This window comes from Panthera uncia (assembly GCF_023721935.1).
Source record: "Panthera uncia isolate 11264 chromosome B3 unlocalized genomic scaffold, Puncia_PCG_1.0 HiC_scaffold_1, whole genome shotgun sequence".
Classification (NCBI taxonomy): domain Eukaryota; kingdom Metazoa; phylum Chordata; class Mammalia; order Carnivora; family Felidae; genus Panthera; species Panthera uncia.
Window position 1 is genome coordinate 114,783,896 of NW_026057582.1, and position 26,745 is coordinate 114,810,640.

At 35.3% G+C, this 26,745-nt stretch overlaps 1 protein-coding gene across 3 annotated transcripts in view; it reads left to right on the plus strand.

Annotated features, from left to right (window-relative positions):
* The window catches only part of SCAPER (S-phase cyclin A associated protein in the ER), a 522,663-nt gene that overhangs the window by 96,930 nt on the left and 398,988 nt on the right, over positions 1–26,745 (plus strand). For all 3 annotated transcript variants that reach the window (XM_049611895.1, XM_049611896.1, XM_049611897.1), the window contains 2 exons: positions 1,655–1,771; positions 3,906–4,066. In XM_049611895.1, the coding sequence (XP_049467852.1) occupies positions 1,655–1,771; positions 3,906–4,066 (278 nt within the window). The remainder of the gene's footprint in view (positions 1–1,654; positions 1,772–3,905; positions 4,067–26,745) is intronic.

Here is a 26,745-nt window from a genome sequence, read left to right on the forward strand (position 1 = left end):
CGGGGCTCGAACTCACGACCGTGAGATCATGACCTGAGCCAAAGTCGGCCGCTTAACCGACTGAGCCACCCAGGCGCCCCTAATAGGCTTGATTTAATAGAAATAAAATATGCCTTTCCACATAAGAGACAACCAAAAATAAAATTCGAATTTAAATAATTCTTTCATCTGTGCCAAAGGATTGGTAGCCATAATAGTAATAATAATAGTAGTAGTAAATGATTTCAAATTAAGGAGAAAATGATGCAGATTCCACTGGAAAAAAATGACAAAAGCTACCAACATGCAAATCCTAAAAGAAGACATTTAAATGGGTGGTAAGAAATTTCAGCTTCACTAGTAGTGATAATAAAAATAAATAAACAAAACAAATACAAAAACAAATATTTTGCTAATGAATTTTTAAAAAATAAACACTGTTACTAAAATTTGTATAAGAAAATGAACTTGTCACATACTGAAACTCTAGCACAGAAGTCAGCAAACTTTTCCTGTAAAGTGCCAAGTAATAATTATTTTAGACTTTGCAAGCAGTGCTGTCTCTCCCAAGCCATTGACATTTCTAAAATAAGATACTGTTGAGGAGGTTCAAGGGAAATGGACACTTTTTATCTGGCTGAGTTATAATTTGTTAGAACCTTTCTGAAAGGTGATTTGACAATAAATTGTCAAAAGCTTTAGACTTTATTTGGATAATCTTTTATCTGAATTTTCTTGTTTTCTAACAACAAGTGTCAGTTTTTAAAAAAAAATTTTTTTTTAATGTTTATTTTATTATTTTTGAGACAGAGAGAGACAGAGCATGAATGGGGGAGGGGCAGAGGGAGAGGGAGACACAGAATCGGAAGCAGGCTCCAGGCTCTGAGCCATCAACCCAGAGCCCGACGCGGGGCTCGAACTCACGGACCCCGAGATCATGACCTGAGCCGAAGTCGGACGCTTAACCGACTGAGCCACCCAGGCGCCCAACAAATGTCAGTTTTTAATGTGACAAGAAAATTGCAACCACTAGATTGAATGCAGAGTAAGAGAGAAGGAGATTCTGGGAGTTATGGAGGTTCCCATTGAGGGCATTAGGGATAGTGAAAATGCTGCCTTAGGAAAACATTTTAGTAAAAATTGTGCATCCTGTCAAGGTTTGGGGAACAGTGAAGAAGAAGTTAGCTTTCCCAGCAAAGAGCAGGGAAATGTTTATGTTCCCACTCCCGTGTAGAAAAAGGAGACTTCATATTTTCCTGTGTATTCTTCATTTAACCCTCTCATCTGTTTTTCTGTCTTGATCTCTGTTCTACACACTTAGTTTTCCAGGGCATCATACACCAGTTTAGTTGTGTAGTAGGCTCAATTAATACCATTGTCTTTTTAATGTGTTTTTAGCTGGGTATATGGAGACTTTTAAAACCTAAGTAGTGTATCTCATATCTTTGTAACCCCAAAGCCCATTTTAGATGTTACTGTGCTGCAGTGGGTGGAAAATCCTGGACCATGCGTCATCTGTGTTCCTTCCTGGTAATATGGTAACTTGCCGGTAAACAGTACTCTAGGGAAAAATTGTGACCTGATTATGTTTTCACCCAGCAACAACCAGAAAAAAGATGAAAAATTTTTCTTTTTTCTCTGTTAATTTAATCTGTTGTATGTCTTGAATTGACAGACCAACTTCTTTGGCATGGGAAGTAAAGAAGATGTCTCCAGGACGTCATGTGATTCCAAGTCCATCAACAGATAGAATAAGTGTAACATCAAATGCTCGAAGAAGTTTAAATTTTGGGTGAGACAAACTCAAAAAAGCCTACTAAGGCTTACATTATAGTAAATTATTTTCTGTGAATAATACAGTATTATACAACTGGTATTTCACTTAAAAAAATCCATGTATATGTTTGTGTATATGTTTGAAATTGTTTGAATCAAAGTTTAAAAAATCCAGTAAAGTTTAACTTTTAGAAGATTTTATAATATGTAATATATTCAAATATAATTAGGATCCAAAAATTAAAACTCATGAACATATTTCATGCTAAATGATTCATAACATGAACTGGCAATTTCTTTATAACAAAAGATCTAAATGTATATCATAAACTATGTTACTGTCATGAAATTACATCTTTATGCATTGTAATCCCATCAGTGCAGTTTTATAATTGTTATATTATGCAGTTATATTTTAAATCAATAGAAGAAAAGTTATAAAGAAAGAAGACATTTATATATTTTTTTGTATTTATTACCTATGTAGTTACTTTTGTTAGTGCTCTTTATTTCTTAATGTGGATTCAGGTTACTGTCTATTTTTCTTTCATTTTGGCCTGAAGGACCCCCTTTAGTATGTCTTGTTGGGCAGTTTTTCTCAGTTTTTATTTTGAAACTATCTTAATTTGTCCTTTAGTTTTAGAAGGATAGTTTTGTAGTGCATAGAATTCTTGGTTGAAAATCTTTTTCTTTCGGGACTTTGAATATGTTCTTTGATAGTGTCTATGTCAATATATTGACAAATTAGTGTACATTTATATTATTAAATGATAAGAGTTTCAAAATAAAATATTTAAGTTATATATGTATATTTTTTAAAAGTCCCCATTTAACTGAAATTTTCTTTTAAACTGAATGAATGAGAGCTTTTATATCATCCCTCTTCCCATACAATATATTATATTAAATTAATGAAGTATTAGACCAACATAAATTTTTAAATATATTTGACTTAAATTGTTATTGTATGGTACTCTGTATATGTGGATACACACACACACACACACACACACACACACACACACAATTAAAATTTAAATATATTAAGCATATATTTAAAATTTTAACTTTTGGGGGGAAAAGTCAAGCAGTTTTAGGGTGCCTAGGTGGCTCAGTCGGTTAAATGCCTGGCTTTCACTCAGGTAATGATCTAGTGGTTTGTGAGTTCGAGCCCTGAGTCAGGGTCTGTGCTGATAGCTTGGAACCTGGAGCCTGCTTGGGATTCTCTCTCTCCCTCTCTCTCTCTGCCCCTCCCCTGCTTGTGCGCGCGCGCTCTCTCTCTCTCTCTCTCTCTCAAAAAAAAAAATTAAAAAAAAAGAAACAGTTTTGAAATGTGTTAAATTTATTTAAATAGACATGACATAAATAGTGATAGTGACATTTATATAGCAAATCAGTAGGGAGTAAAATGTTGCACTGATTTTTTTTTTTCTTCTTCAGATATAAGGGAGAAAGAGAGTATATAAGCAGGGGAGGGACAGAGAGAGAGGGAGGGACAGAATCTTAAGGCTCCATGCTCACTGTGGAACCCAATGCAGGGCTCAATGTCACCACTGTAAGATCATGACCTGAGCCGTTATCAAGAGTTGGATGCTTAACTGACTGAGTACCCATGTGTCCCCTACATTGCTTTTTTATTTGGAAACATTTCAGGTTCTTTTTTTTTTAATCAGGCGTATTCCATTTCTTTTTTATTGACTGCATAATATTTCATCATATATATTTTTTCACTTTTTAAATTTTTTCTCAAATTTTTTATTTTTTATAATGTAAATATTTAATATGTAAATATTAAATACCACACTACTGCACAAGCAATGGGCCAAATGAGAAATCAAATGGCAAATCAAAATATGTCTCAAAGAAAAAGAAAATCCAATATTCCAAAACCTATGGGATGCAGCAAAAGCAGATGTTAGAGCGAAATTTATGCTATAAATGTTTGTGTTAAGAGAAAAGGTTGAAATAAGCAATATTACACCACAAGGAACTAGAAAAAGAAGAAACTTAGTCAAAATTTACTAGAGGAAGGAAATAACAAAAATCAGAAATAAATAAAACAGAGACCAGAATAATATTAAGTATGTATTTAAAGTTTAAAAAATTTTAACTTTTACATTTGATTTAATAATGCAGAATTTTCTCCATAGGGGTTCACCTGGCACAGTAGCTGCTCCCCGTCTGGCTCCCACAGGTGTCAGTTGGGCTGACAAGGTAAAGGCTCATCACACAGGCTCCCCTGCTTCTTCAGATGTATCACCTGCCCAGTCTTGTCCACCAATAACAGTGCAGAAGACTTCCCGCAAAAATGGCAAGTGACATTGAATCAACCTTTTTATGTGGTAGACAGGTGGAAGGCTATGGAATTTTACTTATTTTATTTAAAACTGGTGCTAATAGTATTGCATATTTACCTTTTGTATCATTTATGTGATATAATTTGCCTTGAAATTATCTTAAAATAATAAAATAATCTTTTGTAGATCATTCTAATCTCAGGTTTGCTCTGTGTAAACTTGAAGGAGAGTGATTCTTTAAAAAAAAATTTTTTTTTAGTGTTTATTTTTGAGGGAGAGAGAGAGAGACTGAGTGCGAGTGGGGCAAGGGCAGAGAGAGAGGGAGACACAGAATCCGAAGCATGCTCCAGGCTCTGAGCTGTCAGCACAGAGCTTGATGTGGAGCTCCAACTTACGAGCCATGAGATCATGACCTGAGCTGAAGTTGGACACTTAACTGACTGAGCCACCCAGGCACCCCAAAAGAGAGTGATTCTTTTGCTAATTCATTTGTAAGATCCTTTATAACTCTTTTGACTTAAATAGAAAAAAAAATGACTACTAGTTCATTCCCTAGGCAGTATACTCTTTTTGTGTCACTACTTCATTTCATTAATATTTGAATACTGTTTTAGTACTAAAAATGATATTCTTATCTTTGCTTACACATTTGTTTTCTATGCCATCAGAATAATTAAGGGGCACAAATAAATGTAAGGACTGTTATTCCAAGGACCTGCTTATCCCATAAGAATTTCCTTCATGGACTTTGACAAAAGTGGTGTTTGTACTTTATCATACAAAACCTAGAGTATACAATGCAGAAGCAGAGGTCATGGGAAGCTATTTTAAGAAGAAACTAGAGTCAGCCTTGATTTGGGAAGATCAATGTTGATACAATGGGGAGGATAGGCACCATGAGGGATGACTGGGGACTAGGGAGTAAGATGTCTGTTTACTTTTAAAGTTTTTATTTATTTATTTTGAGTGAGAGAGAGAGAGTGAGAATACATGTACGCTCACATGGGGAAGGAGTAGAGAGAGAGGGAGAAAGAGAATCCCAAGCAGGCTTCGTGCCATCAGTGTAGAACTCGATTCAGGGCTTGATTTCACGAACCGGGAGATCGTGACCTGAGCCGTGATCAAAAGTCAGACACTTAACCAACTGAGCCACCCAGGGGCCCCTGGGATTGAGATTCTTATTAATCAGAAAGAGAAGTAATGAAAATGAGAAATATATCAGATCTAACTGGAATCTCTTTTGGAACACAAACATTATCTTCTCTCTTTTAACTGAAAGTAGTCTGAACTTAGAACATAAAAAATAAAAACTGGTTGTTTAATGTAAAAAAAAAAAAAGATCTTCCTTCATAAAGCCTTTTTATTTAGACATCAAGAATGAATTTTTTTTTTAATTTTAAACATTTACTAAGTAAGTTGTGCTAAACTTCTGATATATAGAAATGTATATCCACATAACTATATATATACACACATATAAATTATATCAATAGTAATATTTTGAGCTTTACCTATGAAATTAATTTTATTTTTGGTCAAATATTTCATCTGTATAATAAACCTAATCTGTTCATCAGAACCTTAAATCCATCTGAGGTAAGGAATATAATCCTGGGTAGGACTTGGATATGGTAGTGGAATGGTCAGAACTGCCCCTAGCCCATACAGGATGCCTTGGTACAGTTTAGAAAAGGGAGTCTGAGTGGATACAGTCATACACCCATAAACTTGGCTTGGTGAGTAGAGCCTGGCAGGATTTCAGCTCTCACTGTCTCAGCCCGGTACCCTTATGCAGGGCATAACCTGCATATAGGTGGCAGTCCTGGAAGGAGCTGCTCAGTGGTAGAGTGAGCAGAAAGTGGTGATCAGGCCACCCTTATACTGCTTTACTCCTGTCTGAAAAAAGATTGATTCAGTTTGGCTGAGTTTGGTCAGATAGGGGGTCCCTTCTGCTCCTTCAAGCCACTTCTGTTGATTTGGTTGAAGAGGGAGATCTCCTTGAAATGGAAGAAGATCATTTTCATGTTCAGGTGTGCACATGGCTATGCAGCATCCAAGTGGTTTTTCAGGGCCTAATCTTTAGAAATAACCCATGGTTCATTTGTGATTTCTAAAAATTATGCTGTCAAGCTGACAGTAGGTGAGCTGTAATTTCTCTCTTTAACTGTCCTTAACCTTTAAGTACAAACCATAAGGAAGGCCTGTTCTAAAGCTACTAAGATGAATTCATCACTAGGAGTGGGAGATCAAACCATTGCTCTTGGAGCCTTGTCTTGACTGCCTTTAACCCCGGGTATGTGGAGAGGCTGAGGGGAGAAGAGAGGAGCCAGTGGGCAATCTCTAGGCCATGCTCTCACCTTAGGCACGTGGGCCAGAGGCTCAGGGTGGTGGACTTCTCCAGCCAACCCCTTGGCAAGGCAGGTGCCTTGGGTCTACGTCTACCAGGCTGTTGCCGAGGGCTCCACCGGGTCCTCCCACTCTATCTGCTACTTCAGGGCAGCCACGAGGCCATTGGGCCCAGGGACGTACTCGTGCCTGGGCTGCCCCCTCCTCCAACCTCGAGTGAAGTTTTTGTGTATCTATAGAGGCTTGGATTTTAGAATAATACTAAGTAATCGTGAATTTGTGTTATAAGTTAAGGAGTAACTTCAGAATACTGCTTTCTCCTTTCTTTAGTGAAAGATCCCTTTGGAGCTTCTTGGTTCAGAAAGAAATGTTTTATTGGACATAGCAAAGGCATTGCCACCTTTGCATTATGGATATTCTTTTTTCCATTTTTGTCTCAGTAAGGTGTGTTGACCTATTCAAATAATACTTCTTACTCTTACCCAGTATGTTGCCTTTGGTTTCTCTATACAGACTGAGTACTAGTAATGGTAGTAGTAGTAGTAGAAAATTGAGAGTAGTCATGAGTTCTTTCTTCTAGGAGAAGGTAGGAAAATGTGGGATCATCAAGTTTAGTTTTTGTATTGTGAAAGAGTCTGAGAAAAATGTGTTGCATCATAATTGGAAAAAAATATCTTAAAAGAATCATGATATTGGCATATATGATGGTTTTGTTTAAAGCATTACTCAGATTACTCTCATAAATATAAGTGTGACTTATTTGGTTGAGATGAAATGAAAGATCTTGATTATAACTAGGCTTAAAGTATCCATGTTCATATATAAGCAAATTTTGTTTTTGACTACTTTGGTCTCGGGGTTTGGGGTTTTGATGCACTTTTATGAAAGTGAATTATGGTGCATATAATTTTTTTTCTTTTCATGTGTTTACCATTTTAAATGTCTTATTTGATGAAACATCTGTGCAAGTCACTGTTTTTTAATGGGTTGTCTTTTTCTTATTGAGATATGAGAATTATTTTTTTTTGGTTATTTTATTTTATTTTTCTCAACAGAATAATTTTATTTTTTTAAATTTACATCCAAATTAGTTAGCATGTAGTGCAACAATGATTTCAGGAGTAGATTCCTTAATGCCCCTTGCCCATTTAGCCTATCCCCCCTCCCACAACCCCTCCAGTAACCTTCTGTTTATTCTCCATATTTATGAGTCTCTTATGTTTTGTCCCTCTCCCTGTTTTTATATCATTTTTGTTTCCCTTCCCTTATGTTCATCTGTTTTGTCTCTTAAAGTCCTCATATGAATGAAGTCATGATTTTTGTCTTTCTCTAATTTCACTTAGCATAATACCCTCCAGTTCCATCCACGTAACTGCAAATGGCAAGATTTCATTCTTTTTGATTGCCAAATAATACTCCATTGAATATATATACACCACATCTTCTTTGTCCATTCATCCATCGATGAACATTTGGGCTCTTTCCATAGTTTGGCTATTGTTGATAGTGCTGCTATAAACATGGGAGTGCATGTGTCTCTTCAAAACAGCACACCTGTATCCCTTGGATAAATGCCTAGTAGTGCAATTGCTGGGTCATAGGGTAGTTCTATTTTTAGTTTTTTGAGGAACCTCCATATTGTTTTCCAGAGTGGCTGCACCAGTTTGCATTCCCACCAACAATGCAAAAGAGATCCTCTTTCTCCGCATCCTCACCAACATCTGTTGTTACCTGAGTTGTTAATGTGAGCCATTTTGACAGGTGTGAGGTGGTATCTCATTGTGGTTTAGATTTGTATTTCCCTGATGATGAGTGATGTTGAGCATTTTTTCATGTGTCAGTTGGCCATCTGGATGTCTTCTTTGGAGAAGTGTCTATTCACTTCTTTTGCCCATTTCTTCACTGGATTATTTGTTTTTTGGGTGTTGAGTTTGATAAGCTCTTTATAGATTTTGGATACTAACCCTTTATGTGATATGTCATTTGAAGCTATCTTCTCCCAGTCTGTTGGTTGCCTTTTAGTTTTGCTGATTGCTTCCTTTGCTGTGCAGAAGCTTTTTATTTTGATAAGGTCCCAGTAGTTCATTTTTGCTTTTGTTTCCCTTGCCGCTGGAGACGTGTTGAGTAAGAAGTTGCTGCGGGCAAGATCAAAGAGGTTTTTGCCTGCTTCCTTCTCAAGGATTTTGATGGCTTCCTGTCTTACATTTAGGTCTTTCGTTCATTTTGAGTTTATTTTTGTGTATGGTGTAAGAAAGTGGTCCAGGTTCATTCTTCTGCATGTCACTATCCAGTTTTCCCAGCACCAGTTGCTGAAGAGACTGTCTTTATTCCATTGAATATTCTTTCCTGCTTTGTCAAAGACTAGTTGGCTATACGTTTGTGGGTCCATTTCTGGGTTTTCTCTTCTGTTCCATTGATCTGAGTGTGTGTTCTTGTGCCAGTACCATACTGTCTTAATGATTACAGCTTTGTAATATAGCTTGAAGTCCGGGTTTGTGATGCCTGCTGCTTTGGTTTTCTTTTTCAAGATTGCTTTGGCTATTTGGGGTCTTTTCTGGTTCCATAAAAATTTTAGGATTATTTGTTCTAGCTCTGTGAAGAATGCTGGTGTTATTTTGATAGGGATTGCATTGAATATGTAGATTGCTTTGGGTAGTATTGACATTTTAACAATATTTGTTCTTCCTATCCAGGAGCATGGAATCTTTTTCCATTTTTTTGTGTCTTCTTCAATTTCTTTCATAAACTTTCTATAGTTTTCAGTGTGTAGATTTTTCACCTCTTTGGTTAGATTTATTCCTAGGTATTTTATGGTTTTTGGTGCAACTGTAAATGGGATCAATTCCCTGATGTCTCTTTCTGTTGCTTTATTGTTGGTGTATGGGAAGGCAACTGATTTCTGTGCATTGATTTTATATCCTGCAACTTTACTGAATTCATGAATCAGTTCTAGCAGGGTTTCTTTTGTGTGGAATCTTCAGGGTTTTCTATATAGAGTATCATGTCATCTGCGAAGAGCAAATGTTTGACCTCCTCCTGGCCAATTTGGATGCCTTTTATTTCTTTGTGTTGTCTGCTTACAGAGGCTAAGGCTTCCAATACTATGTTGAATAACAGTGGCGAGAGTGGACATCCCTGTCTTGTTCCTGACCTTAGGGGGAAAGCTCTCAGTTTTTCCCCATTGAGGATGATATTAGCGTTGGGTTGTTCATATGTGGCTTTTATGATCTTGAGGTATGATCCTTCTATCCCTACTTTCTTGAGGGTTTTTATCAAGAAAGGATGCTGTATTTTGTCAAATGTTTTCTCTGCATCTCTTGAGAGGATCATATGGTTCTTGTCCTTTCTTTTATTGATGTGACGAATCACGTTAATTGTTTTGCGGATATTGAAGCAGCCCTGCATCCTGGGTATAAATCCCACTTGGTCGTGGTGAATAATTTTTTTGATGTATTGTTGGATCCACTTGGTTAATATCTTGTTGAGGATTTTTGCATCCATGTTCATCAGGGAGATTGGTCTGTAGTTCTCCTTTTTAGTGGGGTCTCTGTCTGGTTTTGGAATCAAGGTAATGCTGGCTTCATAGACAGAGTTTGGAAGTTTTCCTTCCATTTCTGTTTTTTGGAACAGCTTCAAGAGAATAGGTGTTAATTCTTCCTTAAACGTTTGGTAGAATTCCCCTGGAAAGCCATCTGCCCCTGGTCTCTTGTTTTTTGGGAGATTTTTGATTATTGATTCGATTTCCTTACTGATTATAGGACTGTCCAAATTTTCTATTTCTTCCTGTTTTAGTTTTGGTAGTGTATATGTTTCTAGGAATTTGTCCATTTCTTCCAGATTGCCCATTTTATTGGCATATAATTTCTCATAATATTCTCTTATTATTGTTTTTATTTCTGCTGTGTTGTGATCTCTCCTCTTTCATTCTTAATTTTATTTATTTGGGTCCTTTCCTTTTTCTTTTTGATCAAATTGGCTAGTGGTTTATCAGTTTTGTTAATTCTTTCAAAGAACCAGCTTCTGGTTTCATTGATCTGTTCTGTTTTTTTGGTTTCGATAGCATTAATTTCTGCTCTAATCTTTATTATTTCTTGTCTTCTGCTGGTTTGGGGTTTTATTTGCTGTTCCTTTTCCAGCTCTTTAAGGTGTAAGGTTAGGTTGTGTGTCTGAGATCTTTCTTCCTTCTTTAGGAAGACCTGGATTGCTATATCCTTTCCTCTTATGACTGCCTTTGCTGCGTCCCAGAGGTTTTGGGTTGTGGTGTTAGCATTTTCATTGGCTTCCATATACTTCTAAATTTCCTCTTTAACTTCTTTGTTAGCCCATTCATTCTTCAGTAGGATGTTCTTCAGTCTCCAAGTATTTGTTACCTTTCCAAATTTTTTCTTGTGGTTGATTTCGAGGTTCATAGCATTGTGATCTGAACATATGCACGGTATGATCTCGATCTTTTTGTACTTGCTGGGGGCTGATTTGTGTCCCAGGATGTGGTGTATTGTGGAGAACGTTCCATGTGCACTGGAGAAGAATGTATATTCTGCTGCTTTAAGATGAAATGTTCTGAATATATCTGTTAAGTCCATCTGGTCCAGTGTGTCATTCAAAGCCATTGTTTCCTTGTTGATTTTTGATTAGATGATCTGTCCATTGCTGTGAGTGGGGTGTTAAAGCCTCCTACTATTACAGTATTACTATCATTGAGTTTATGTTTGTGATTAATTGATTTATATATTTGGGTGGTTCCACATTTGGTGCATGTTTAGAATTGTTAGGTCTTCTTGGTGGATAGACCCCTTAATTATGATATAATGCCCCTCTTCATCTCTTGATACAGTCTTTATTTTAAAGTCTAGATTGTCTGATGTAAGTGTGGCTACTCAGGCTTTCTTGTGTTGACCATTAGCATGATAGATGGTTCTCCATCCCTTTACTTTCAATATGAAGGTGTCTTTAGGTCTAAAGTGGGTGTCTTATAAACAGCATATAGATGGGTCTTGTTTGTTATCCATTCTGTTACCCTATGTCTTTTGTTTGGAGCATTGAGTCCATTGACATTTAGAGTGAGTACTGAGAGATATGAATTTATTGCCATTATGTGGCTTGTAGAGTTGGAGTTTCTGGTGGTGTTCTTTGGTCCTTTCTAATCTTTGTTGCTTTTGGTATTTTATATACACACACACACACACACACACACACACACACACACACACATATATATATAAAATATTTTTTTAAAATCTTTTCTCCCCACAGAGAGTCCCCCTTAACATTTCTGGCAGGGCTGGTTTAGTGGTCACAAACTCCTTCAATTTTTGTTTTTCTGGGAAACTTTTTATCTCTCCTATTTTGAATGACAGCCTTGCTGGATAAAGAATTCTTGGCTGCATATTTTTCTGATTCAGCACATTGAATATATCCTGCCACTCCTATCTGGCTTGCCAAGTTTCTGTGGATAGGTCTGCTGCAAACCTGATCTGTCTTCCCTTGTAGGTTAGGGACTTTTTTTCCCTTGCTGCTTTGATGATTCTCTCCTTGCCTGAGTATTTTGTGAATTTGACTATGATATGCCTTACTGATGGTCGGTTTTTGTTGAATCTAATGGGAGTCTTCTGTGCTTCTTGGATTTTGATGTCTGTGTCTTTCCCCAGGTTAGGAAAGTTTTCTGCTCTGATTTGCTCACATAAACCTTCTACCCCTATTTCTCTCTCTTCTTCTTCTGGCACCCCTATGATTCTGAGGTTGTTCCTTTTTAATGAGTCACTGATTTCTCTAATTCTTAAATCATGCTCTTTTGCCTTAATCTCCCTCCTTTTTTCTGCTTGGTTATTCTCCATAAGTTTGTCCTCTATATCGCTGATTCTCTGTTCTGCCTCATCCATCCTTGCTGCCGCAGCATCCATTCATGATTGCAGCTCAGTTATAGCCTTTTTTATTTCATCCTGACTAGTTTTTACTTCCTTTATCTCTGCAGAAAGGGATTCTAATCTATTTTTGACTCCAGCTAGTATTCTTATTACCGTGATTCTAAATTCTGGTTCAGACATCTTGCTTGTATATGTGTCGGTTAAGTCCCTGGCTGTCGTTTTTTCATGCTCTTTCTTTTGGGGTGAATTCCTTTGTTTCGTCACTGAAGGGAGAAAAGGAATCAATGAGGTAGAAAACATTAAAATAAAAAAATTAAAATGAAAAAATATTAAAATTCAAAAATTAAAAACACAGACACACAAAAAAATCGAATAAATGATGCTACATTCTAGGTGTGTTTTGGTCTGGGTGTTGAAAGTGGCTTGATAGATTAGAGAAAAAAGGGGAAAGAAGAAGAAAAAAGGAAATCGTTTGAAAATTTGACAAAATGAATACACTGAAGCAGACTAAAATGAAATGATGGAAGTAAACCAGAATTTGAAAAAATTTACACAAAAGTAAAAAATATAGTAGAAAAAAATTAAAGAAAAATATTTTCAATAAAAATGAAAAATAAAGATAATTTTTTGTTTCTGTATTCAAGAAAAAGAAAAGAAATGAAAAAGATAAAAAGAAAAAAAGGAAATTGTTTGAAAATTTGAAAAAAGGAAAACATTGAAGTAGACTAAAATAAAATGATGCAAGTAAAATAGAATTTCAAAAAACTTACACAAAAGTAAAAAATATAGTAGAAAAGTTGAAAAAATATTTTTAATAACAATTGAAAATAAAAATGAATTTTTTCTTTTTCTCAAGAAAAATAAAAGAAATGAAAAAAAGAAAGAAAATTGAATAGATGGACCTGCTAACAGATTGAAATATGACTGAAATTACTTTGTTTACCCCTAGAAGTTAGATTCTGAATCTCTTTATAGTCCATAAACTAAAGGCGGTGAGACTTGTGTTCTTGATGAGCAAGTTTGGCTGAGCGGGTTAGTTAAACGGCTCTGTTCTCCACTAGGTGGTGCTGGTAGCCTGCTGGGGTGGATTGTTGTGGCGCTTGTAGGTGCATATGCCCATGTGTGGGAGTGGTGAAAATTGTGTCACCCAGCTACCCAGTCTTTAGTATCAGAACTCTGTTCTCTCCAGTCAGCAATTGTGCACCTGTCCTTTGTCTTCAGCTTTTAGCTACCCCCCTCTTTTATACTGTCTGTGACCAAGCCCCAGGTAGTACCTCTTTCCTGAGTTTTGTTTCAGTTACAGCTGTTTTCCCCAGCCCCTTACTTCTGAGGGACTGCAGCTTTGTCTCGTTGTTCCCCTCTGTGGGAGGGTCTCACCGAGCAATGGCCAAATGCCGGCTGTACCCAGGAAAGTTTGTGGGTACTGTGCTGCTGCTGAGGCCCAGAGATTGTGGCCAGGTGCTAGCCCGCCCCAGAATAAGTTTGCAAGATAGTGTAGCAGCAACGTTTCAGGGGTTATGGAATATCACAACACACATCTGGCACCAGGCTTCACCCTTAACGACCTTATTCCAGCGCCAGCAAATGTGGCCATTCTCTGCGGTCTGCTGGGCCCAGGTTGCCTTACAGCTTCTACCAAATGTCCTTCCAGCAGTGGAACTGCTTCTCCCTGTGTGGCCCGAGAACCTCCCTCACCCCACTCTGCTCTTGGGGATTCACCCTTCCCACCAGAGCACCGCCAGGTATCGAGCTGTGGAGTTGCAGTCTCTGCACTCCCCTGTTTGCAGTCTTAATGGAATTTAAACCCTTTCCTTTCTCCTTTCTCCCTTTTTAGTTCAGTCCCTGCGCCTGTTTCCAATTTTCCACTTTCTCTCCAGCTGCTTTTGGGGAGGGTGCTTTTCCCATATTCTCCCCACCATCTCCATCCTCTCTCTGCACGCAAAAGCACCTCCCTGCCCTCCACGGCTTCTCTCTCCTCACGTTCACCTCTCCCCGCTGTGTACCTGCTGAATTCTGTGGTTCAGGTTGTGCAGATTGTTGTGTTAATCCTCAGATCAGTTTTGTAGGTGTATACGATGGTTTAACGTTGGTCTGGCTGTATTTCATGTATGCGAGACACACAAAAAACTTCCACGCTGTTCTGCCATCTTGACTCCCTCCCTTAAGTAATTTATAATAGCAGTAGCTTATAGTATTGAAATTTGTAATGATAGCTTATAAAAATGATTTTTGTTAAAGGTGATAGAGCACATACATTTACTTTTTTCTTTCCCTAACCTCAACTAAAATGATATAGAAAGATTTACTGTTTATTTATTTTTGAAAGAGAGACAGAACTCAAGCGAGAGTGGGGCAGAAGGAGAGAGACAGAATTGGAAGCAGGCTTCAGGCTATGAGCTGTCAGCATAGAGCCTGACGTGGGGCTTGAACTCATGAACCATGAGATCATGACCTGACCTGAAGTCAGATGCATAACCATCTGAACCACCTAGGCACCCCTAAAGGAATTTAAAAATAAGACTTAAGGGAGAATAGATAGGAGAAGAGTTAATGAACACATTTTTGGAAGTTAGAAAGTAGAAAGACATACTCTAGTTTCAAATGTTAGTGGTGACATTTGAGTGAATTAGGTGAATCCTGGACCCAGCGAGTGGGCAAAACTGTAATGCAATCCAGTTTGCTTCAGAGAACTCCCAAACGAGTAGGAAATTCCAGAGCAGGTATGTCTGGAAGTGAGGGTAAAGGTAGGGATTATATGTTAATCATCCCAAATTCTCCCCACTTGCCTTCAGCTATGAGTAGTAGGATTACTGTATTTCCCTCACCCCAGCAGAACATTGGAGGTTATTTCTGTATAGAACGTAAAGGAGATGGTATCTTACTGAGGGATACCAGGCAGATACAAAAGTTGGGAGTGCTGTATTGATAACAAGGAGATTAAGTGAAAGACTGTAAAGATAGTGTTTAGATGTGCCTCATCCTTGCATCTACTTCAAGCCTTCTTCTCTCTCCCACTGAACTACCAGGTTTGCAGATCAAGAGAAAACACACCTGAGGAACAAATCCAGAACCAGTGTAGATAATGAGATAATTGGTCTTGATGTTGACATGTAATTGGATGAGTGTCTGGTAGTCTCACAAGACTTTGGAAATCTGAAGCCAGATTGTGGACTACAGTAGATTGTCTGCAAATATGGGTGCCAGCAGTTTCTCCCATTCCTATGCATACATGCCACTCCCACTGTCAAGTGGTAGAGTCTGTTTCCCCTCCCCTTGAATCTTAAGTTTGTCCTGTGACTTCATATGATTAATAGAATGTGACTGATGTGATTGGTTAAGTTCCCAGCCTAGCCTGTACAAGGCCTTGCGCTTACCATTATCATTTTCTCCTGTGGAAGTCAGCTGCCAGGTAAGGAAGCCCAGGATAGGCCATTGAATAATGAGAGACTATGTGAAGAGAAAGAGGTGATGAGAAGGAGAAGTAGCTATCTCCACCAACACATGGTACCAAGACTTTAATTTAGGCATGTTGGTGAAGCCATCATGAACATTCTGGCCATATTTGAACCACTCTAGCTGACATCATGTGGAGATGAGAGGAGACCTCCCTCCACTGAACACTCCTCAGATTTCTGACTCAAAAGTTATATGGTTAGTGTTTTAAGATCCTAGGTTTTGGGCTTCTTATATAAAAATAGATAATGGGAATATCCAATATTTGAATAACAGGAGTTTTAGAAAAAGAGAGAAAGAAAGGAAATTATGAAATTATTAAAGGAAATTTACTTTAACAGAAGGATATGTTTCTTCTTATAGTATAATTATGTAGAAGTATAATTGCTTCTGCTAAACTATCACTAGAAGCCACAAGAAAATTGAACAATGTCTTCAAAATTATGAAGGAAAATGATTTCTATTTTTTTAATGTATTTATTTTTAGAGAGAGAGCACAAGCAGAGGGGGGGAGCAGAGAGAGACAGAGGGAGAGAAAGAATCCCAAGCAGGCCCCATGCTGTGAGCACAGAGCCCGATGCAGGGCTCAATCCCAGAAACCTTGAGATCATGACCTGAGCCAAAATCAAGAGTCAGATGCTCAAATTACTGAGCCACCCAGGCGCCCCTGAAGGAAAATGATTTCTAATCTAAAATAGTGTGTTCAAATTGTCTGTTAAATGTGAAAGTAGGCCAAAGATATTTTCCTTCATGCAAGATCTCAAAAAAAATTTTTTTTACCTCCATGGACCCAATCAGTGCTGGACGGAGCCAGCCCAGAAGAGAGGCCAAAGTAATACTCTATGGTGCTGATGTCACTATGATAGCTGTGTACCAGTTGTAGGGAGCAACCAATCCAGATTTGTGATGGTCCCAGTTCTCCGGAAGAGAGGAATCCAGGAAGACAAATGAAATTCTTAAAACATCTGATGTATTTGCACACATCAATAAGATATTTAAAATTTAGGAGAGTTGGGGTTGAATTAATTCAGAGTGTAGTAGAAAATATTGAGGCTAAATAATGGAGCAAAACGAAATAGGAAATAGGAAAGTTCATAGAGGCACATAAGAGGCACAACTGTAAATCGAGTCTATGAAGGGATAGAGTGAATGGTGCAAAGGTAACGTTTGAAAAGATAAACCCTAAGAATTTCCCCAAACTGTTGAAAGACATCAAGTCTCATATTTAAGAAGCACTGTGAACTCCCAAGCAGAAAAAACAGAAAACAAATCTCATTAGGTGTAATATAGTAAAAATACTAAAAGTCAAAGAAAGAGAAAATCTTTACAAGTAGAGCCAAAAAAAAAAAAAAAAAAAGAAAAAGAAAAAAAGAAAAGAAAAAAAAGTGAGCGCGAGAGAGAGAGACTATAGTTGACCCTTGAACTACCCTTGAAAATCCATGTATAACCTTTGTCTTCCCCAGGACATAACTATGCATAGCCTGTTGTTGACTAGAAGCTTTAAAACATAACTAGTCAATGAACACATATTTTGTATATGTGTTACATACTGTATTCTTCTAATAAAGTAAGCTACAAAAAGGAATGTTATTAGGATCATAAGAACAGATTAACTCATAGTACTATACTGTATTTTTCAAAAGAAATCCTTGTATAAGCAGACCCACACAGTTTAAACTAATGTTGTCCAAAGGTTAACCCTATTTTCGAAGGAGCAAGAGTAAGTTGATACCTAATGGAAGCCAGATGACCATGGAATGACATCTTTCAGGTGCTGAAGAAAATAACTGACAAGAAAGAATTCTGTATCCAGCAAAAAAAGTAAAGGTGAAATAAAGACAATTCAAGACAAATAAAAATTGAGAGAATTTGTAATCAGTAGAATTATACTACAAGAAGTACTACAGACATTTTTGTAGGTTGAAGGAAAAAGATTCCAAATTCAGACCCAGAAATGCATGAAGGAATGAAGAACACCAGAAGAGTAAACATGTGGAGTACATTAAATATTTAGTATTGACTGTGTGAAACATAATGTCTTTAGAAGCTTGAAATACATATGAGATGAGACTTTCTGACAATAGTCCAAGAGACAAGAGAAGAATAAATGGAGATTATATTTTCTAGGGTCCTGGCATTGTCTTTGAAGTTACAAAAATACTAACTTGTGTTAGATATTATAAGTCAAGGATGTATTTGTGAATTCAAGAAAACCACAGAGAAGAGTAAAGGAATATTCAACTAATAAAACCATTGTGATTAATGCAAAAGAGGCCAAGAAAGGAAAAAAAAATCATAAAACAGATGAAACAAATGAAAACCAAATTATAACGTGATAGAAGTAAATGCAAATATATCCGTTCTTACATTAAAGGTAAATGGTCTAAATATTAAAATTTAAGAACAAAGATTACAATTGCATTAAACAAAGCCCAACTGTATCCGCTTAAAGGGATATACTTTCAGTATGAAGATAGAAAAGTCAGAAAAAAAGGGGGAAAAGATAGTCTATGGATATCCCATTCAGATCAAAGGTGGCATTGCTTTAATATCAGACAAAATGTATACAGTAACCAAGAAACATTTTAAGGAGAAATCTTTTTTCATTATTAAAAGATTATTTTAACAGAATGGGAAAATAATTCTAAATTTATATGTAACATATCTTTAAAACATATAGAGCAAAACTGACAGAATTGAAAAAAATGGAAGAATCTAGACTCATACTTGGAAATTTTAACATAACTGTCTCAATGACTGGTAGTACAAGAAGACAAAAATCAATCAAGATATACAATATCTAAACAATATGATTAATGAACTTGATATAATTGATATGTCTAACAAATAATGCTATTCTTTTCCATTTTATTTCCTTTTGATGCATCAACGTAGAAACATTTTACCGATCCTCTGTTCTGTGTGTCTAACCCATATTTTCTTAAATATATTAATAATAGCTATTCTGAAAAGTCTGAGTCTGAAAAGTAAAATATCTGAACTACCTGTGGCTATGTTACCTTAAAAATATTTTGGGGGAGTTTTCAGTTATTTGACCCTTGTTTTGATTCCTCATAATATTTAAGTGAATGTTTAACATGGTATATTTAAAATTATAGAGGCTCCTTTCAAAAGTACTGTTGTTTTTTTTCTTCTGGCAAGAAGATAGAGTATAAGCAATACACCATAATCCTTTAAGGTTTGGTTTGAGGTTTTATTAAAGTTGATGTGTTTCAGTTTTGTCCTTATTCCTTTTGGGGTCTTACCTGAAAATCTGGGGTGTTTGCCAAGGCTACTACATTCCCGAATTCCTCAGCACTCCACAGTTGCTATAATATCTGCTTAACTCATTAGCATCCAGCTGCTGCTTTTTGCTGGGTGTCTTGGAGTCTTGCCTTGTATATGCAAAGCTTAGTAGCTGTCAGACTTCTAAAGGGAAGATTAAATGCAGGTTTTTTGGACTCATTTGCTTGCAGTTCCTCCCTCTCTAAGATTTTTGCCCTTAAGGTCTCAGTTGTTTTAGACTCATTGAATTCCATTATCTGTTTCAGCCAGACAGGACTGCTGGTTTCTGCTAGGACTCACTTTCCCTGTACTGTGAATTTGAAATGTCTTCAGGGAAAAATTCTAGGGTGAATGTGATCTCATGTTGTCCTTCTCTTTCCTCAAGAATTGTAGTTCCTTAAAATCTTGCCTACTTTGGTTGCTTTCCAGTGCCTTTAAATGGTTCAGTTATATAGTTTGTCTAGCTTTCATAGCTGTGTTTGGCACGAAGAGGATTAATTTTGATGTAGGCTACTTTGTCCTGGTAGTAACTTGTAAGTCCAAATAAAGATCCAAACACACATGGAACATTTACCAAAATTGAAACATGCAAAGCCATTAAACAAATTTCAAAAATTCAGATGATTGAACTCTTTTTGTCTTGTTGAACACAGCGGAATTATGTTAGAAATCAATTAAAAAAGATAGCCATATACTTCAACAAATGGTGTTGGGAAAGCTGGACAGCAAATTGCAGAAGAATGAAACTGGACCACTTTCTTATACCATACACAAAGGTAAACTCAAAATGAATGAAAGACCTATATGTAAGACAGGAAACCATCAAAATCCTAGAGGAGAAAACAAGCAACAATCTCTTTGACTTTGGCCACAGCAACTTATTTGACATGTTTTCTGAATCAAGGGAAACAGAAGCAAACATGAACTACTGGGACCTCATCAGTAAAAGGCTTCTACACATTGAAGGAAATGATCAATAAAACTAAAATACAACTGATGGAATGGGAGAAGAGATTTGCAAATGACATATCAGATAAAGAGTTAGTATCCAAAATCTATACAGAACTTATCAAACTCAACACCCAAAAAAATAAATAATCCAGTGAAGAAATGGGCAGAAGACATGAATGACACTTTTCCAAAGAAGGCATCCAGATGGCTAACAGACACATGCAAAGATGCTCAACATCACTCATCATCAATGAAATACACTTGTCAGAATGGCTAAAGTTAACAACTCAGGAAACAATAGATGTTGGGGAAGAGGCAGGGAAAGGGGAACACTTTTGCACTGTTTGTGGGAATGAAAACTTGTTTAGCTACTCTGGAAAACAGTATGGCATTTCCTCAGAAAGTTAAAGATAGAACTACCATACAACCCAAGCAATTGAACTACTAGGAATTTATCCAAAGGATACAAAAATGCCGCTTTGAAGGGGCACATGCACCCCAATGTTTATAGCAGCACTACCAACAGTAGCCAAATTATGGAAAGAGTCCACATGTCCAGTGACTGATGGATGGATGAAAAATATGTGGTATATATACACAACGGAATATTACTCAGCTATCAAAAAAAATGAAATCTTGCCATTTGCAACAACATATATGGAACTAGAGTGTATTACAGTAAGTGAAATAAATTAGAGAAAGACCTATGATTTTACTCATACGGAATTTAAGAAACAAAACAGATTAACATAGGGGAGGGGAAGAAAAAAATGAAGTAAGATAAAAACAGAGAGGGAAGCAAACCATAAGAGACTTAAATATAGAGAACAAACCGAGGGTTGCTGGAGGGGAGATGGGTAGGGGGGATGGGCTAAATGGGTGATGGGCATTAAGGAAGGCACTTGTTGGGATGAGCGCTGGGTGTTATATGTAAGTGATGAATCACTAAATTATCCTCTTGAAACCAGTACTACACTATATGTTAACTACTTGAATTTAGATTTAAAGAAGTAAAAAGATAGCCATATAAATCTCAGATTTTTGAAATTTTGGAATATATTTCTGAATAATCCATGAGTCAGACAAGAAATCACCATGAAAATTAGAAAATGAAAATGCATATTTAAAATCTTATGGGTTTAAGGTTAATGCTGTGCTCTGAGAAAAATTTCTAGCCTCAATTGCATATATTAGAAAAGAAGAAAACCTAAAATCCACATTTTTTGCCTGTCTCCAGAAGTTAGAAAAGAACAGGTTAAATCCAAGGAACATAAAAAGAAAGGAAAAGATATAGGTGATAACTGAGAAAATCAACAGAGCCAAAAGATAATCTTTCATATAGACTAACAAAATTTCTAATACTGATAAAAAAAGAGGAGACAAAGCATAATACCAAGGTATTACATAAGACTATTGGTAGAAATCCCATGAATATTAAGAAGATAATAGGATATGATGAACAATATTATACACTAAATTTAGAAACTTAGAAGAAATTGACAAATTTCTTGAAAAACACTAAGCAAACTTACATGGCGAGAATTAGAAAAACGTGAAGGAACTTAGTAATTTTTTTTTAAATGTGAGTCTATAATTAAACATTTTTTTGCAAAGAAAATTCCTGGTCAAGATGGCTTCACCTATGAATTCTTCCAAATGTTTAAGTTAAAAATAACAGTAATCACATAGAAACTCTTACTGAAAATGAAAAAATGGAGCTTGTTTTATGATGCCAGCATAACCTGAATGTCAAAACCTAGCAAGGATATTATAAAATAGAACATTTTCTCTTAAACACTGATATAAAAATTATAAACAAAATATTAGTGAATTAAATATAGTGATAAACAAAAATGATAACACATCAGTCAGATGGGAATAAATCTGGTGCTTTTCAATTATTGGTTATATTAATTTGTATTTAGTGCTACTTTATTAATGACATTTATAAAATTTTTAAAAATGTACAAGTTCTTGGGTGTAAGAACTATGATAATGAAATACAGTTTTAAATTTTGTGTACTTCTAAGATTATTCTGAATGTTTAGACACTCTGACATTTTAATTACATAATTTGATATTTTCAATAAGCATTCTTCATTATGGGAATGGTTTTTCAATATAGTTTTTATTGAAAGTTCCTTAAGGTAATTTGTTCATAGCTAATTTCTTAGAGTCTAAGAGACCTATGTTATAGTTTCTATTTTGATATACTCCTCTTTGACTTGCTTCAATCATTTTGCTTTTTTTTTTTTAATTACATGACAGGGTTTGTGTTGGCCATCATACTGGTTATGGAGTAGGTCCAAGTGTTAAGCAGTATTTCTATAAGGAAACTTTGAAAGAGGAGTGTTTTTCTTTCCTTTAAAAAGTGAAGTTATTAATCATACTGCTCCTAAGGGTGAGCCTGTTAAATTAACTGGAAACTAAACTCTTTTATTAAACTTAATTTTGGTATGTGTGATTTTTATTAGGTTGATTATATATATTTTTAATTTATATATATATATATATACACGTATATGTATATACACATATATATATATTTAAAAGACAAATGTAATGAGAAATTTTTGAAAGTTAAATACGGAAGAAAATTGATCTCAGATTGGGTAGGATATGATTTAATTTTAATTTAATTTAATTTTAATTAATAATATTTTATTGTTTACTATAATGATATTGTTATATTTCTTAAAAAGTCCTTTTAAAGACACATACTGAATATTTGCAGGAGAAATGATAATGATGTATAGGATTTGTTTTAAAATCTTTCAGAAGAAACAATAGGGAAGGGGAACTATATGAAATAAGAGTGGCAGAATACTGATAATTATTGAAGCTGGATAATTGTAACATGGGGTTCATAATACTATTTTATCTATATTGTGTATTTTAAAATCCTCATGATAAAAAGTTAAAAAAGCACAAGACAAATTTAAATGTAGTTTTCCCTTAGAGATTTCAAAGTGTAGACCTTTGAAAGAAAAAGTTATAGGTCTTTTTTTCTTTTTATTTTAAAATATACAGTACTAATATAGTCACTGCATTTTATTAAAAATTTTTTAATGTTTATTTATTTTGAGAGAGAGGTGAGCACAGGGAGGGGCCAAGAGAGGCAAAGAGAGAGAGAATCCCAAGGAGGCTCTGCACTGTCAGTGTGGAGCTTGACGTGGGGCTTGGACCCGTGAACCATGAGATCGTGACCTGAGCCAAAACCAAGAGTCAGACACTCAACTGACCGAGTCATCCAGGTATCCCAACAGTCATTGTATTTAAAAAAATAGGATAATGAGTTATTCCCAGTTATAAGAACCAGTATTTTGTAAGTATTTTTTTTCCCTTGAAATAATATTCCTTTCCTTTAGTGAATCATTTGGTGGTATGGTCTTGATACTCATAAAAAATGTAGTTTTCATAGTGATGTAAGTTTTTAGTTTTACAGAAATAAGTCTGAGAAATCAGCTTACTTTTTCCTATTAAATTTTTTGCTTTTAATTCTTATACCAAATTTGTTAAGATAAAATTCATACCATTCAATTCATCTATTTATAATTCATCTATTGTTAGTATATTAACACATATAGTACCATAATCACAGTCAGTGATAGAACATTTTCATCACCTCAAAAATGTATGTCTTGGCAATGATTTTTTGGATTTGACACCAAAGAAAAGCAACAAAAGCAAAAAACAAGTGGGACTACATCAAACTACAGAGTTCTGTACAGCAAAGGAAACCATCAACAAAATGAGGAGGTAACCTATAGAATGGGAGAAAATACTTGTAAATCATGTATTGGATTGGGGTTAATATCCAATATATATAAAGAACTCATACAACTCTTTAGCAAAAAAAAAAACAATGTAATTAAAAAATTGGCAGAGGATCTGAATAGACACTTTTCCAAAAAGTATCCAACTAGCCTCAGGTACCTGAAAAAGTGCTCAACATCATTAATCATTAGGGAAAGGCAAATCAAAACCACAATGAGATATGACCTTACATCTGTCAGAATGGTTGTCATCAAATAGACAGATAACAAATGTTGGAGAGAATGTGGAGGAAAGGGAACTTTTGTACAGTGTTGATGGGGATGTAAATTGGTATAGCCACTATGGAAAACAGTATGGAGATTCTTCAGAAAATTAAAATAGAATTGCCATATGATCCTGCAATCCCACCTCTGGGTGTGTATCCAAAAGAAATGAAAATACTAACATACCTGCTCCTTGTTCGTAGCAACATTATTTACAATAGCCAAAACATAGAAACAACTTAAGTGTCTATTGGTCAATGAGTGGATAAAGAATATGTGGTGTATATATATTTGAACGTTGCTAAGAGAGTAAATCTTAGAAGTTCTTATCTCAAGAAAAAACATTTGTTAACTGTGTGAAGTGTTGTATATTGACTAAACTTACTTTGGTAATCCTTTCCTGATATATGCATATATCAAACAATATGTTGTACACCTTGAACTAATATGATGTTATATGTCAGTTATATCTCAGTACAACTGGAAAGATAAAAAAGAAATCTCATATCCTTTACTTAACACCCTTCTAACCCTGCATCTCCCCATCCATTATTAGTATGTAATACTGTGATTATATTGTATATAACCATTCTGATAGGTATAGAGTGATATCTCATTGTGGTTTTTAATTTGCATTTCACTAATGGCTAATGATGTTGAATGTCTTTTGTTTACTTCTTTGCCAATTGTATATACCCTTCATTGTAGTGTTTCTTCACATCTTTTGCCCATTTTCTAGTTGGATTGTCTGTAATACTACTGTTGAATTTTCAGAGTTCTTTATATATTCTAGACATCATTGGGTATTTCCTACAAGTCTGTTGTTTATCTTTTCATTGTCTTCATAGAGTCTTTTGCAGGGGAAAATTTTTCAATTTTGATGAGGTTTGTGAGGCTTTCCTATGGATCATGCTTTTGGTGTCAAGTGTAAGAACTCATTGTCTAGCCATATGTTTGAAAGATTTCTTGTTTTTTTTTTTTTCTTCCTAGGTTTTATAGTTTTACATCTTAAATTAGTGATGCTTTTTGACTGAATTTTGGGTGAAGTGTGAGTTTTAGATGGAGGTTTACTTTTTTGCCTTGGATGTCTTGTTACTACCACCATTTGTTGGAATTTCTCTTGAAATTTTATCAAAAATCAGTTGGACATATTTGTGTGGATGTATTTCTGGGTTTTAAAGTAGTCTATTTCATTGATCTGTGTGTCTGTTGTTCCACCCATACTGTACTTTCTTGATTAATCTCACTCTGTGGTAAGCCTTAAAACATTGAATAGAGTGATTACTTTTAATTTATTCTTTTTTTAAAAAATTGTTTTTAGCTCTTTTAGGTTTTATGTCTTTCTATATAAATTTTAGAGTAAGCTTTTCTAATGTTCAAAAAAATGTTACTGGTATTTTGATAGAAATTACATTATGCTGTTGATCGTTTTAGAGAGAATTGACACGATGCTGGATTTTCTAATCATTTTTTAATGAACATGGTATGTCTTTCAATTTATTAGGTCTTCTCTTTTTTTAATCAGCCTTTTGTAGTTTTTAGGATACATATCCTGTACCTTTTTTCTTAGACTTATTACTAAATATTTTATTTTCTTTAGTGTAATCATAAATTGTTTCAAATTTGTTTTCACATGTTCACTGTTAGTCTGTATAAATGCAGTGCATTTGTGCATTGACTTGTATCCTACAACATTACTGAATTTATGTAATAATTCTGGAATTTTTATGTAATTCCTTGGGATATTCTATGTAGACAATCATGTCATCTGAAAATAGGGACAGTTTTATTTCTTCTTTTCCTTCCCCCCCATCCCCACATCCCATGCCTTTTTGCACTGTGTAGGACTTCCGGTACTATGTTGAAGAAGCATGGTGAGAGGAAGCATCCTTTTCTTGTTCTAGATCATGGGGAAAATTATTCATTCATTCTTGCACCATTGAGTATATGTTAGCTATAGGTTTTTTGTCGATGCTTTTTATTAAGTTCCCCTATATTATAGCTTAATACATTTTTCTCAAGAATGGATATTGGATTTTGTGAAGTACTTTTTCTGCATCAGTTGATAGGATCATATGATTTTACTTGTATAGTCAGTGGACCAGTAGTGAATTACGTTGATTTTTTTTGAATGTTGAACCAGGTTTGCATACTTGTAATTAATTCTACTTGGTCATGGTTTGTAATTCTTTTTATACATTGCTGGATTTGATATGCTGATATTTTGTTGAAGATTTTTATATCTAAATTCATGAGAAATATTGTTATTTAGTTTTACTTTTATGTACTGTCTTTGTGTGTTTTTGTACCAAGGTAAAACTGGCCTTGGTACTTGGGAGGTGTTCTCTCCTCTCCTATTTTCTGGAATAGTTGTGTAAAATTTTTAAATCCTGTTAAAAGTGTTGCATAGAATTTGCCAGAGAAACCATCTGGGCCTGGAGGTTTTGAGTGGGGAACTTTTAAAAAGTACAAATTGAATTCTTTAATAATCATGAGACTATTCAGATAGTCTGTTTTCATTTTGGTTGAGTTTTATAGTTTGTGTTTCTTATAGAATTGGTTTATTAAACTTTATTTTATAGAATGAATATGGTCTGTGATACTGAATGTTCTGTATATATTTGAAAAAAAAAGCATTTTACTGTTGTTGAATGGACTGTTTTGTGTATGCTATTATATCAAGTTGGTTGATTGTATGTTCAATTTTTCTATATACTATCTGATTTTCTATCTAGTTCTATCAGTCCCTGGGAG